This window comes from Stegodyphus dumicola, chromosome X1, assembly GCF_044657685.1.
Source record: "Stegodyphus dumicola isolate Sdum_Otavi_A_Nest chromosome X1, ASM4465768v1".
In the NCBI taxonomy this organism is placed as follows: domain Eukaryota; kingdom Metazoa; phylum Arthropoda; class Arachnida; order Araneae; family Eresidae; genus Stegodyphus; species Stegodyphus dumicola.
This window is the reverse complement of record NC_140780.1, coordinates 178,216,075-178,230,595: the sequence shown is the minus strand read 5'-3', so window position 1 is coordinate 178,230,595 and position 14,521 is coordinate 178,216,075. Positions and strand designations below refer to the sequence as shown.

The 14,521-nt window shown below is 32.4% G+C and overlaps 1 protein-coding gene across 4 annotated transcripts in view; it reads right to left on the bottom strand.

Annotated features, from left to right (window-relative positions):
- LOC118203800 (alpha-1A adrenergic receptor-like) overlaps nt 1–14,521 on the bottom strand; it is a 151,851-nt gene that overhangs the window by 57,453 nt on the left and 79,877 nt on the right. For 2 of the 4 annotated variants that reach the window (XM_085807631.1, XM_085807633.1), the window contains exons 3-4: nt 11,087–11,224; nt 9,064–10,293 (exon numbers count right to left, since the gene is read on the bottom strand). In XM_085807631.1, coding sequence (XP_085663757.1) covers nt 9,064–10,084 — 1,021 coding nt within the window. In that variant the 5' untranslated portion in view covers nt 10,085–10,293; nt 11,087–11,224. The remainder of the gene's footprint in view (nt 1–9,063; nt 10,294–11,086; nt 11,225–14,521) is intronic. The other 2 variants (XM_085807632.1, XM_085807634.1) reach the window with 1 other exon arrangement.

The window sequence follows — 14,521 nt, the reverse complement described above, 5'->3', positions numbered from 1 at the left end:
ACTGGAAATTCTAGGATAGTAAGACAGTTGTAGGAAGCCGTAAGTAAAGGATTATCACAGAATATCAAGATTTCGAATAAGATTAATCGCCAGAGCTTTCTCACAGCATGTCACTGATCGTGCGATGTAAACAATTTTCATTTGCTATAAAGAAAGCATTTCTTTAATAAAATTATATATATTTTTTCCAATAGCGGGCACTTGGCGTTTATAGGCGTTGGCCACTAGTAAGGTCGGAAGCGACGGTCACTTTATTATGGAAGTACGTAATAGGTGGGTCACCATTGCCTCCTATTAAGGGACCGAAAAATTACATCATGCCTTTTCAGGAATTCGAACCCGAGCCCTTCGGTACGGCAGTCAGAGTCACTAACCATTTTCCCGTCTGGGCGATTAATATAACTACATTAAAAAGTGAAATTTTCCTCTACATCTTTTTCCAGACACAAAACTTACAATTTTCTACATCTTCAAATAATTTTCCTCACATTGCGAAAAGTTATGGGTAAGTCGCTAATACGCGATACAAGACTTGTATTCCCTGGCAATTTATCATATATTGCTCAAGAAAAGCCTTAAAATATTGGATTATGAAATAAGAAATTAAAAAAAAGGATTTAGCCCTACTTCATAGGCCATCATTTCTAATCTCATGGTACATTTTAAATATCTCTGAAGTCAACATTATTTAAATACTTCCTCACCAAAAAATGAATTTCCTTAAAACTTTCACTATACATGAAAGTTTTTTTTTAAACAAGTCTCTTTTTTTTAACATACCATGATTTCTAATGTGCTTCTTCTAATTTCGATGTAATTGTGTGTCTGCTTTTGTTGCAAAGATTCTCATTGAAACATTTCAATATTTTCCACTATATTTAATGCATAGTTATTATTAGCACCTTCACATTCGTTACCTGTTCATTGGATATTTTCTTATCTTATATGCCGCAAACTTACAGAATGACAGTCTGTGGCGTATAAGTAAGGAAATTTGCATTAAATTTAGCAAAAAATATTGCTAGTTCGTTTTCGACATAAGACAAAAATTTACACCGAAATCAACACACGTAAAGTTGAAGAAACGGAATGTATAATCGATCTCAATGTAAACTTATAATTTTAAAATTGAATAAAATCTGCTTTTAATCTGGCAAGAGTCACTAATATTATGAATTTTGAGCTAAGATAAATTAAAGATCATCGATTTTAAAATTCGTAATAACAGTAAATACTGGAAATTTGCCAGGCGCACGAAATATTAAAGCTGTAATTACATAATATGATGAAAGTAACGTAACATATGTAACATATCATAATGTAATGAAAGTAACTTAAAGTATCATAATGTAATGAAAGTAACGTAACGTAACAAATGAAATGCTGTACTAGATGTTTTTGGTGAAAATGCTCCAAAATTTAAAGTACTTTATACGCAATGAAATTTGTTTTAATTAACTTTAAGAAATTATTCGTATATATTAATGATACCTTATTCCAAGAAAAGGTGCAAATTTTAAATAACAATATGTAATACGAACGTGATCTTCGATTTTTACTGAACAAATTTGAGAATTCATTTCCGAATTTAAAAAAAAAAAAAAAAAAAAAAAAAAAAAATTTATGGAAATATAGTGAAGTCTCTCTAAGACGACCACGCACAGTTTCAGATGCCGTTTACCTTCTTCTCTTAAAAATGACATTCATAACCGATGTTTACTTATGTGTTTTGAGAAGTTCATCTCCTTTTCGGATGTAGAAGACAATCACCATGAAGCAATGTACTTAGACAGCACATAAATAAAGAGAACTAAGACGTGCAATTTCTATGTATGTAAATGTAAAATTACTCAATTTGACGTTTAGAATTGTTTCGCAAGCTGTAACTTTTTCCCTAATAATCACATTCCGCAAAGGTGTAATTTATAGCAAATGCTACTTTAGGATTGTTTGAACTGTTTCTTTAGTTGTCAGATAAATACCTTTGATCATCACGAGGATGAATTTTTAATTACGCATACTCATGATCTTCTTTTTTAATTTTAAAACATATTTTTCTTGCTATAATGAATAATATCTGATAAATTCCATTTAATAAGAAACGGTTAGTTAGATGACTCCAAAAACATATAAACTTTACAGAAAAATAGAAAAATATTTCCTGTATAAAAATTTATAACAGTATTACTTGAACAAGCATTTAATGCAACAAATGTAAACCACAGTAGCATATATAGAAAACTGCTAGACGATAACACAAATATACTGAACAGTTTCTCTTAGAAAATCCTCTACGAAAGCTTCTCTTTCCTTGAGCAAGTAGCCTTAGCCTGCTTTACCATAATAAATTTTTAATTCTTATCATTTAAACTACCTGGAGCTGAATTTGTGCTCAGCTGAAGTGGTTAATTCTTTTTCGCGTACGCACGGTATTTAAAACTAAAGCTCATCTGTTCTGAAAATATTTAGGGCTGAACTTTCCACGGCCGTAAATATTTTTAGGAATGTTATAAACTTTTAGTAGCGTCTTAATGAAGTAAGGTGGAAAATTACTTTCTAACTTCACCACAAAACGGAGCATTCATCTTGTTTTGAAAATCTGACATTATAATTGCCACGATTGTTAGCTAGCCTCAAAACCAAAAATCACATAAATTCAGGTCTGGACATCAGGTAAGTCAGACATTGGGAAAGTGGCGATGAATGACGTTTTCATTCTCGAACACAGCTGATTATATATGTAAAAGCACTGCCCTATCGGAAGCCTGCTGCTCCAAGGCTCTGACGTACCTGCATTGCCAGAATTATGGAATTCTGTAACAACAAAGCATTTCTCTACTTGGAGACGGAGTGTATTACCAGAAGCGTGAAGGTGAAATCTTTGACAAAATAAAATGCTTGAGAATGAGTGATGCATAATACCCTTACCATAGTGTTACTTTAGGTGAGTGTAATGGATATTTAAAGAAAGATCGGGATTTTCTGCAGCCTATATTCAAACAGATATGCTTGTTATTTCCGCTACACAAACGAAAACGCATCTTGTTCATCTACTGAACATTCCAGCACCATTCAGTATTGACTTCACAGCTAGTAAGGGACTGCAGTGAGAAGAGCAAACATGTACAAGATAAGGAGGTAGAATCTGCTAACTAAACGAAGGCTTGTGGGAATAATATAAGATGTTCCAGAGAATCTTGTTAACTAAAGCAACTTTCTGATCAAATTCTTGCACAGTACGCTAGAAATTAATGCTGGCCAAACTAATGGTCGACACCCTTTCTTCTGACACTTTTGTTGCTGAATCCTCCAGGATCTGTGTTTCAACACGATTTCGTCCTCTTCTACGTTGAAAGTATAATAATCCAATTTCTTCAAATTTAAATAGCCTTTTCCATAGTCCACTAGCAATGATTGAGTGTTTCCAGTGCCCCTTCAAAGATTGCAAGCTCCACACAGCATCTAGTGAAGAGGCTATTACTGCTATAGTAAAATAAGTTCACGAGCAGAGGTACATTCATGTGAACTCTACGTTATGCTGAAGAAATGACGATAGAAGCGTTTCTCCGGAAGGTACTTAACTAAGCTCCTACGTGAACAATCTCTTCGTTCCACCATGCGCGACAAATTATGTGGTTCATTGCATTAACTTGCTTCTTTAAAATACATTGTTAAAGTTACCCCTGCTGTTGTATTAAAAACATTTAAATGCTAAAATAAAAGCTCTTGTTTGTATAATATAGTTTTTGCTTGAGAAGTTTTGATTTTGAAAACAATGCTTATGGTCTGTGTAAGTTCAACCGAATAGAAATGGAGACTTTCTATAGTAACTACTGGTTATATCAGTATTTGAATGCAGATTTAGACTTAAACTAAAACATTTAACACACTTTGTCATACCCAATTCAATAAAGCTCTTTAAATATTTGTAAATAAATTTTGTAAAATGTTTTATGATAGCGTGGAAAAGAAAAGCAAATATACTTCATCGAAATTACGCAGATTTTTGAAGCAGCGTAAAAGCTAAACAGGCTAAATAGACTATATTGTGCTGCATACATTTTCATAACAATATTAAAAACATATGCGTATTAAAATACTCCCATACGCATTATCAATAGTATTATAAGATTATACAGCTTCTGCTGAATATTCAGACAGTATTACATAACAACGTGCGGGACACTAAGTAGCAGGAATAATGTAGCAAGTGCCTAGGTTGGGGGGGGGGCTCATTTCTGACAACTGTTAATAGAATGTTAATGAAAATAAGAACTATTTCATGTTAACCCACATAATATTCACGAATTGCAGTAAAGTAGAATATTGACCAAGTGACGGAAGAATATAATAAGAAACAATTTTCTTCAAAATTCTCAAAATTTTCTAATGCATGTAGTTCAAGCATCAATCTGAACCAATAGATTTGTTGTTCAGCTACCAGGTAGACGGCTTTCTCATCCCAAGCATTTCAAATTTGTGGGTTTTTGGCTAATATCCACAGTAAAGTTTTATAAATTCAATTCATATTCTCCAAGCCAAGCGTTATGTAATATACTAAGCTTAAATTCAGAGAATCAGAACGTTAAATCAGCTTAAATTAAGGTAAACAGATCATCAGTCTAACAAAAAACAATACACTTACAACTTTGAAACACGCAAAATAATATGCTGATTCAAAGGAAAATGGGAAAATGTTATATTTTCCGATGGAACAAAGTATCATTTGTATGGTTCGGATGACTTTGCGAATTAATGGCTCTATGTTGCAGTGAAAAACTGTTTAAAGGGCTCGTTTTTAGAGGAGAAAGACAATTTATCAGGAAAGAATAATATCCATTTTATTCACAAGGAATAGTATTAATACTGAGATACATCAAGGTATTCTAGTAGAAGATCCGACGCAAAATGCGTTCCTGATTACACAAGAAGAACGGAATTTGTAACAAGATAACGGCAGTATATACAGTGCTCATAAAACAAAATTGTAGTATGAAATGAATGACGTTATAATACAAGAATAAATCTCCAGTTGCACGAATTTCATTCTGATGAGAAACCTTCTACTAGGATATTTCGATTTATCTCAGCATTAATATTACTGCCAGAGAATAGAGTGCATAATACTCCATTTCAATGAAAACGCTTTTCACAAAATTAACCTAACCACGTTTTTATGGATTGCATTCAGTAATAGGGATATAAATGTTATAAAAGGTCTTTAAAATAAGGTTTGTAGATAGACTTTCGTAAATCCAAATGCAGCAAAATAAATTCGTGAAGCTGTGAAACAGTCGCAGAAATAATTAAATGCTGTTTTTAATTAAGTTCCCCAGTGATGGTAAGATTAAAAAAAGTGTCGCTTAGAAAAAAATGTTTTAGTTTGCAATTAAATGTAAATTCGCTTAAAAATACGTTCGGCCTTATATATTTATCTCCACGTTACTGTCTAAAAAATTTGAGAGTGATTAAATTTCATATTATTTATTTTCAGGTCACATTAAAACTGTACGATTTTCTAATTTATATTACCAATAAAATTTGGTATTAATTTGCAAATTCTGTTTGGTCATAGGCTCACAGGCTCATTCTTAAAATTATTAAGTTTTAAACTTTTTTTCCTATAACCATATTTACGGTTATATTAAATTATTTTTTGTGATGATCCGTGCAATATATCGAAGTTAGAAAATAAATTTATTTTATACTAATTTATTGTCATTTTCCTATTAATGTAAAAAAGTTTTAATATATTTTTTACTTATGTGCATGAATATTTTATTATATTTTAGCTTGTGAAATTCTGTCTGCATTGCGTATGGAATCTTACACATTGCTTTAGCACGAGTAGAACCGGCCACATAAAAATAGATCGACCCGACTTAATGACAGAAAATAATTCAGTAAATCTAAAGGAACAGTGAATTAAGTCATAAACAAGATTTTAATGAGCCTCTTGATGTCTACTATTGTTTATAATTAAAGTGAACTTCAGTACGCTTGTCAATGTTCTATACTTTGCAAACTACGTTGATGTTTCTCAGAGGTTACTTTGAAGGTTATTTGTCAGAGGTACAGGTGTAGTAGTTTACTTTCCTTCCTTGCTTAGACAGAGTATAATCGGCTTTGCAGATCTATTGAAGATCAGGTTCATCTTACCACCTGTCTCTTTATTCAGCGGATCAAGAAATCTTAATAAGTTGAAAATTTATATAAAAATTTACCACAAATTTTACATTTATATGAAAGAAAAATATACGCATAATAATAAACATACACAAAGCATATGAAATAAGAGAAAGCTTTTAATAGCAGTATGCACCTCGCAGGAGTTGTAAAACGCGATATTTAACAGTTTGTAGTTACAAACTAAGAATGATTGAGAAAATTAAATATTAAATACACTTAATACAATAAATTAAGTTTTATTTTTCTGAAGAATGAGGAAGAAATATTAACAATAACTATTCCTATAATGCATATATGTATAAAATATAACTAATATGATTGATGAGATTTCAACTGTTGAAGAGAATGTATTTTACAGAAGGAAGCAAGCAATCACCGAGGAAATACTGAATAAAGAAAGCTGCAGGTAGTAGGAAACAGTTGGAAACAATTAAAACACTAATTGAGAAATAATTAGTAATACATATATTCGTTTAATAAATTTAAGTATACCTTTTTTGACTACATATGAATATATTTGCAATGCCCGGTGTGTACATTATATACATATAGACATACTAATTTATGTTTAGATCGCTTGTATAAAGAATAAAATTTCAAATTAATGTTTGTGTAGAAATCATCTCTTGCTTAAATAATCTGTTGAAAAAAATTCAAGCTACTTCTCGTTTATTTTCCCATTTACGCCCAAAAGCATGTATTATTCCAACTGAGCGCAACAGAAACTAGAACTGTTAGATATACCTTAAACTCTTAGCGATGTCTTCAAAATGTTTCCTACTGAGCTTTAGCATTGACATAGGTAGTTATCCATGTTACTTTTTGAGATGAAAAGGGAGCTAATTGCCCACTATAAAGGTTTTCCAAGGATTTATTTTTTTAAATAAAATTACATTTAAAAAATATATGATACATGGCAAAATACAACATCAGAAAATAAAAAGTCTTTAGAAACGTGAGAGACTAGAAAGTATTTCGCTTTATTCAGCTGTGTTAAATTCTTTTAAAAATTAAAAAATAAAAGTTTTCTTAGCTGGACCAATCTTTCCTTTGTTTGAGAACTAAAGTAGTTTATTTCTTAGATGATTTCCTGTTTTATGTTTTATTTTGCAAACAGTAGGTTCTACATAGCCACACGCAATTCAATAGCTGTAAGAGAACACATATAGCTGGCGTCTAAACAAAAAAGAAAGCTCAAGGAATTAGTATACATGAATAACACAACAAATTAGGATATAAAAATATTCAATGTTTCAAAATGTCAAGCACTTGTTGCAAGCTTTCGTTTTCTACGAAAATATCATTGCTACTTCCTTACCTGGGCATATTAGGGTATCATTACTTTACCACTACTCACCTTAAGTTTGGGAACATAAACAAAAGAAAACATTTATTTCTTGCTTCACTACCTTATGTATCAGTTACCACCGTTGTAATGTAGCCCAGATGAAAATAATTATAGAAACTTACCTTTCTTATTGGCCGCATTAAGATACTGTGTTAGCAACATTTAAAAAAAGTAACATTTACTTACCCTTTTTACTAAACTTTGAATCGCTTTCTTTGCTTACAACATATCTGTTTTCATGTACCATATAAGTGACGAGAATATATAACACAAAGAAGTAGCTAAGGAGTTATTCCTTGTTTCATATGCAGCTTCTTAACAAAAAGCAAACGGATAAATTTAAATGAATCGCCTATTTAAGCTCAAAGCTTTACATACAACATTCGGCTTCACTCGGTGAATACCAAGCGTCATATATATTGAATAATACTTTTATGTTCTAGCTACAACTTCCAGTAACAAAATTTTGATAAATACAGTATTTTGTATATTGTAAATGAAGATTAGTAGATAGAATGCATGATAAATTAATGACATATTAGAAAACACTATGATATTTATGCATATCTGGAGTAAGACTAAGACACAGTACAATAGAAATGGAAAAATTGTGTTCATAAGAGCAAATAGACTAAAAAGTTTATGTTTGAAACAATATATAGTAGTACAACTTCCATTAACATATACTAGTGTTCTGTGATATGTTAAATTAATGCAAATATTTTGAAACCTCAAAAATAAGATGCACATTTCCATACAAAGAGTCTTATTACATTATTTTTTAAACATTAAATACCACGCATCAGTGGGTTTTTTTTGTTTCAATTTTTCTTTGTAAAATAAAATACAAAACACTAAAATTTAAATGCAGACATAAAATTATTGTTATATTTCATAAAAGATCCCGACTTTTAAGTCACTGAGAACAATACTTGACCAAAAGCGTCATTATCAAAACTTCTAAAATGAAATCAAAAAAGAAAATTAATTAGCACACACGAGGCAGAATTCAGCGGAGACAATGGATTGTTATTGATGTCATTTGTCGATCATATCCCATTATGGGCGTAGTTGCAAGACATTAAATTTGAACCGTGACATTTAATTCTGACGTTAAAACTTAGAAGTTATTGTCATCGAGTTTATGCGTAAAGTGATTTACAGTTTGTACTTCCGATAAATGTTGCAATGAATTTGAAATTCGTAAAAATAATTGAAACACGGTTAATTACCGTTTGTATAAGTTGTTCAGTGATAAAATTACTCTCAAAATTAATGATCGCATTTCTGCTCTCATATGATTAAAATATAAAGTTTTAAAACACTAAATTTTATACATCATACAGCAATTTATTTTTTAAATCGAAAAGGTTTTAGTTTGTGATACATTGACTATTTTTTATTGCTGTTCTTTAAATGAATTAGTAAAAAAATCCATGCTATTTGATATTATGGTCTTAAATGAAATGTAAGAGAAAAGTGTTAATTAGCTATCAGGGGAAAGTTTGATTTAAATTTTAACTTACCGAGAGGTAGAATGAAGAAAAATGGAAACCAGCAGAGTATGAAAACGCCCACAACGATGCCAAGGGTCTTAGCAGCTTTCTTTTGTCTCTTAAATTTCGCCAGACGTCCTTGCAAATTAGCCATCGTCATCTTGATACTAGTCTTGTCTCCATATGTACCGTTGCGGGCAGCAGCAGAAAGGACATGATGAGCGCCAGCATGTACTCTTAAGGTCAACTCTTTGGTTGTCTCATGGCCAGCCGATTTGACTACTTTGACGCCAGTCTCGAGAAATTTGGTTTGCTTCACTGCGGCTTTGTAGATACGAAAGTAGACGAGGAAGATTATGGCGCTGGGGAGATAGAAAGAGAAGGTGACCGAAAAGAGCACGTAACCGAGCTGCTTGGTCACCTCACATACATACGGATTTGGCGGAGGAGGCTCTTTCCATCCAAACAACGGACCCACAGAAATGGCGGTAGAAACGATCCAGACTGCAAAGCAGGCCACAACAGCTCGGGTATGGGTCACAATGTTGGAATATGCCAAAGGTCGGGTGACTCCTACGTAGCGGTCTACGCTAATCACGCAGAGACTGATGATAGAAGCTGTGCAGCATAGGACATCAACAGCTGCCCAGATATTGCAAAAGGTGGTACCAAAGATCCATTGCTTGTTATTCAATTCCAGAAAAGCTGAGAAAGGAAGGACGCTCAATCCCAGGAGAAGATCAGCTACTGCAAGATTTACAATAAAGATATTTGTCGTGCTACGAAGATTAGAAGTAAATCCTACAGCTAGTAGGACCAGGAGGTTTCCGAATATGGTGAGCAGTATGATGGTTGCCAGTACTGTGCCCTTTAATATCATCTCAACGTACTGGTATACTGTCATGTCTTCCATTAAAGAGCTGTTCGTCCAATCTGAGATATTCCAAGGAGCTTCCTCCGTCTCCGTAAGGTTAATTATAATTATTGCTATGTCAGATATCTTATTTCCTAATGGCAATGAGATCTCTTCAAGCTCTGCGCTTGGTGCCATTTCGACGCTTTTACTTTACGGCGGGGAAACTAAGTGAATTATGTTTGGGATAAAATAATGCATCACTGATATTAAAATAAAAGTTAATAGATCCTAAGTTTCAGGCATGAGGATTTTCTGTATCACTTTGGAATAATTTTTCTCTTCTGGACTACGTTTTTGATCTTGAATTGATATTTGGTACATTCCTGTTTCATGATTCTGGATACCTAAAATTAAAAAAAAAGAATAAGTATAATAAATGTTCAAAATGTTCACGTTTTTCTAAAGAATATTACAAACTTAAAGAAATAAACTTTTTTTTTATTTTGCTTTCAATATCGAGCTTAAGAAAAATGATAAAACCGTATTCATGATCCTATTATTTGCATTTTGTCATATACATATATTTTTATCATTCACGTTGTTAGTAAAATTGAGTATATTCTTTTTCATTTCTTAAGGAAAAGGATTTGACAATTTAACCTTAAATCTTTTCTTGAGGAGTGAATTTTGTTTAAATAAAAAAACTTTTTTTTTCTATTCCAATACGAAAACGAAATTCGAAATTAAAATTTATAAAGATAAAAAAAAATACTTCATCAGCGTTCAAAACATAATAATTTTCTTATTGATGACCCGTGTTAGATGTTTCATCTTAAAGGCAAACAAACGTTAAATAATACCTCTTCTTGAATATTATTTCTGAGGAAAAATACTTCACTTAGCGAATCCCCCAATGGACGGACACTTGCTAGTTAAGTATTCATCAGGAATTGTGGCCGATCCCATCGGTCATTTATTGTTTAATTACCGAGAACGTTGTCTACAAGCACCACAGGGAGCGATTCATATTATACCCCCAAAAAGGAGCGGGAAAGGCAACACGTATAATGTCAAGCTTTCCATGGGAGTCAAACCAAAATTTTGGGTTAGCAGTCAGCCTCCGATAACTCTATTTTTATATTAACCAAACAATATAAAAATGACATTATATTTTAAAATTTTAGTAGTTGGACTTACTGTTTGTGATGTACGTTTTCATTTTCTAAAGAAATGAATCTGAAGTTAAATTTTGGAACACAAAAGTAACACGCTATTTGAGAAAATCATCGTAACGACAAGCGTGCAAGGGGCAAGAAATCCCACAATTGCTGCTATCTGAAAACAAAATAAAAAACATGGTCTGAGAAAAATATATTTAATAATGAGAATATAATTATAAATATATTTAATAATGCTGACTTTAAATTAGTCTCATTAAGAAGGCCAAAGGCAACTGAAAGGCTCTGAGAAAATAAGGTTATTCGAATACAACAAAGCTACGAGGACTATCCTCTCCAATAGGATGGATGCTTCGTAGAGAACTAAGTGAGGGAAACTGGTTCGCATTCACGTAACACGTGGGAAAGACAACGAAACCCAACCATGCCGGCAGCCCATTCGGCTGGGTTTGAACCCAAGCTAGATCGAACTACCAGTATTCAGTGATCTTAATCACTCTGCCACTTGTGTCTAGGAAAAGCTGCTTAAGAAATAAATGTTAAATGAAATTCCATTGAAAAACAGATTTTGAAAGTAAATGCCGAAGGTTTAAATTTATTATTTCTTTGAGAAATGTAATGTAAATGAACAGCTTAAATTTGATTGCAGATACAGCATACACATCCTGAATAAACAAATTTCGCAAAATTACAAATTTTCAAGCAACCTAGTTGCGACGATATAAGTAGATAATAACACAACAGATAATAACAAGTTTTCTCGTACATTCCAACAGGGATTTTGGGTTAAAAATTTTATAACAAAAGAAAACAAGTACTTTAGCTGCTTTTTCTGGTTTAAGCAGAGATTTAATTTATTACATCACAAAATTCTGAATACAAAAAATATATTTGATTGTTTCAGTTTATGCTAAAAATTACAAATTATTATTTAAAAGATGTAAGTAATCATTGATTGCAAAATATTATTTGAAATCAGTAATCATGGGCTATATATAGAAATAAAGTAATTAATAATTAAAAGGTAAGTAATTAATATAGCTGCATGTAGTGAAACTCAAAAACGCAAGCTTTGTTAAAAGGCACGAGTTTCGAAATACAGAATTTGATCACTTTCAGCAGCAAAATATACATGAGGAAGGGCAGAAAATCTAAAGCAGAGTAAAATCAAGTAAGTGATATTTAATTCCATTGAAAGGCATGCTCGCACATAAGAAAATAAAAAATAGGTTTAAAGTTTGAAAATTAGAAAATAGAGAGGTACTTAAGAGATAAATTCACGGGTATCAATAAGTGTGCGAAGCTTCAAGAAGATAGAGTTTGTTATTTTAAATATTTTGACGATAAAAAATTATTAAAATACTTAAGAGAAAGACAACCAAGTTACTGCGAATGCTTTTTACAGCAGAAATCAGTCTAAGATGGGTATAATAACTCTTGAGGATTTGCCAGTAACAAATATAATGAATACTCTATTAATAACGAATGATTGTAAGTAATTGTATTCTTCAAGAATACAATTACTTACAATTGATTGTGAAGTGCAAACCAATGAGCGCACAAGAGTCATCTGCAGAAAGAAGACGTTTTAACAAAGATGTAAGATCTAGCGTGCAAAAATATATAAATAAATGAAGGATATAATGCAGGTTTTAAATGAAAAGGAATAGAAAAGATGCCAGTTATGAACACTTTGGAAAAAAATTATAAGCTTTCTTTTAACAAAGTGACAAGATCTAGTTTGAAGACACATAAAAACAAACGAAAGGCACAGTGTAGTTCCTAAATGAAAAATAACGGAGAAAAGATACCAATTTCGTATATTTTGAAAGTGTTGATTTTTTTTTATTTTAAACTGAGCAGAAATAATACAGGGTTCCCAACGCGTAACATCGGTGGTACGAGAGTTGCTGTTTGGTGGTACACGAAAAATGATCAATAAAGGCGGGCCCACCAGCGGCCGAGCGGTAAAGACGCTGAACACGATAGTTTGGTCTGAGGTTCGAATCCCGCGAACGGGCTGGCTGCATGGGCGCTTTCGTGGTTTTCTCCATGTGTAACGTGTATACGAGCCAGTTTCGCCTAGAAAGTCCTCCACGAAAGGCATCCCTCCCTTTAGACAGATAGCCCTCGTGTGCTTTGCCCTAACTGAATAATCCAATCCAATAAAGGCGGACAGATTTTAAATTCCGTCCAAAGAGGCGTTTTTTTAACGTTTTGTGTTTATTAAATATTTTTATTTATTAAATATCATGTTCTTTGCACTTAAACCATAAAATTCAGTTCAACAGCAATGTCGCAAAATAATTTTAAAATTAGCATATCTTTAGAATTTCCGATACGCAGATCCGCGCGCTGGAGATAAAAAGTTTTTTTCCCAGTAGAGTGTTCCCATTGCTCGCTTTTAAATCGTTGAGTTTGCTAATCAAAAATTCGTTAAAGGTTTACAAAATATGAAATCGATAATAAAACAAATTCCATATTTCAAATTTGGGCTTTCAGATGCTCACATTCGCAGTAGGATTTCGTCATTCAAAACTGGATGACTCTAGATACCGTTGTTTTATCACAATGCGAGAAACATACATACATTTATGCCGATTCTTCATTATTTAATTTCTTCAAATATAATACAGAGCGATAGCATTTGGTGGCAATGATTTGAAAAGTTATGCAGCCTTTTAAAGTTTTCAACGCAAAATCGCAAAACGAAAACAATAGTCCTTCAACGGCAAAGCCCCTTTGAACTGAAAATATCATAGAAACGTTTTTTCCTATAATTCATGAAATTCTTTTAATTAATAATATTATACAACAAAGTTTTTAATATGAACAGTAGGTGATCGAAAATCCGGCTATCGATATCGTTTTTTGTTTTTGTTTTTGGAGTGCACATTTAAATGTAGCCGTTAGCCATCAGTAACTTGAGACGTCGCGGCCACTGTTATGGTGGCGCTTCACTCTCGTTAACTTCACCGCGCGGCTTACAAGCGACAGGTTATTGTTTGTAATTGTATAGTTTTTGCTTATTAAAACTTATTGATTAACCTTTTGAGTAAGCTATGGATAAGTGGTTAAGAACCTGTACGTGCCAAAATCTCTAGCAAAACGCGAACAGTGATGTATTACAGAGTTCTACAAATGACAGGTCCAAAAATTCGGTGCAAAACGTTGAAATTGCACAGTGTTCAGTTCCTCAAAGAAGCGTTAAGAGAAAATAGTGTGATGAATATATAAAATATGGTTTTTCATACATTGGAGACGAAGACTTCAAAGCCCAAGTGTGTACTGTGTGAGGTAGTGTTTTTAATGGGTGCATGAGACCTTTGTTTCTTTTGCGAAATCTACATACAAAACATACGGATTACAAAAACAATGATTGTGATTTTTTTAAACGTTTAAAAGAGCAAAAGAACATGTCTATTTTATCATCGTACATTCTACCTGCTAATAA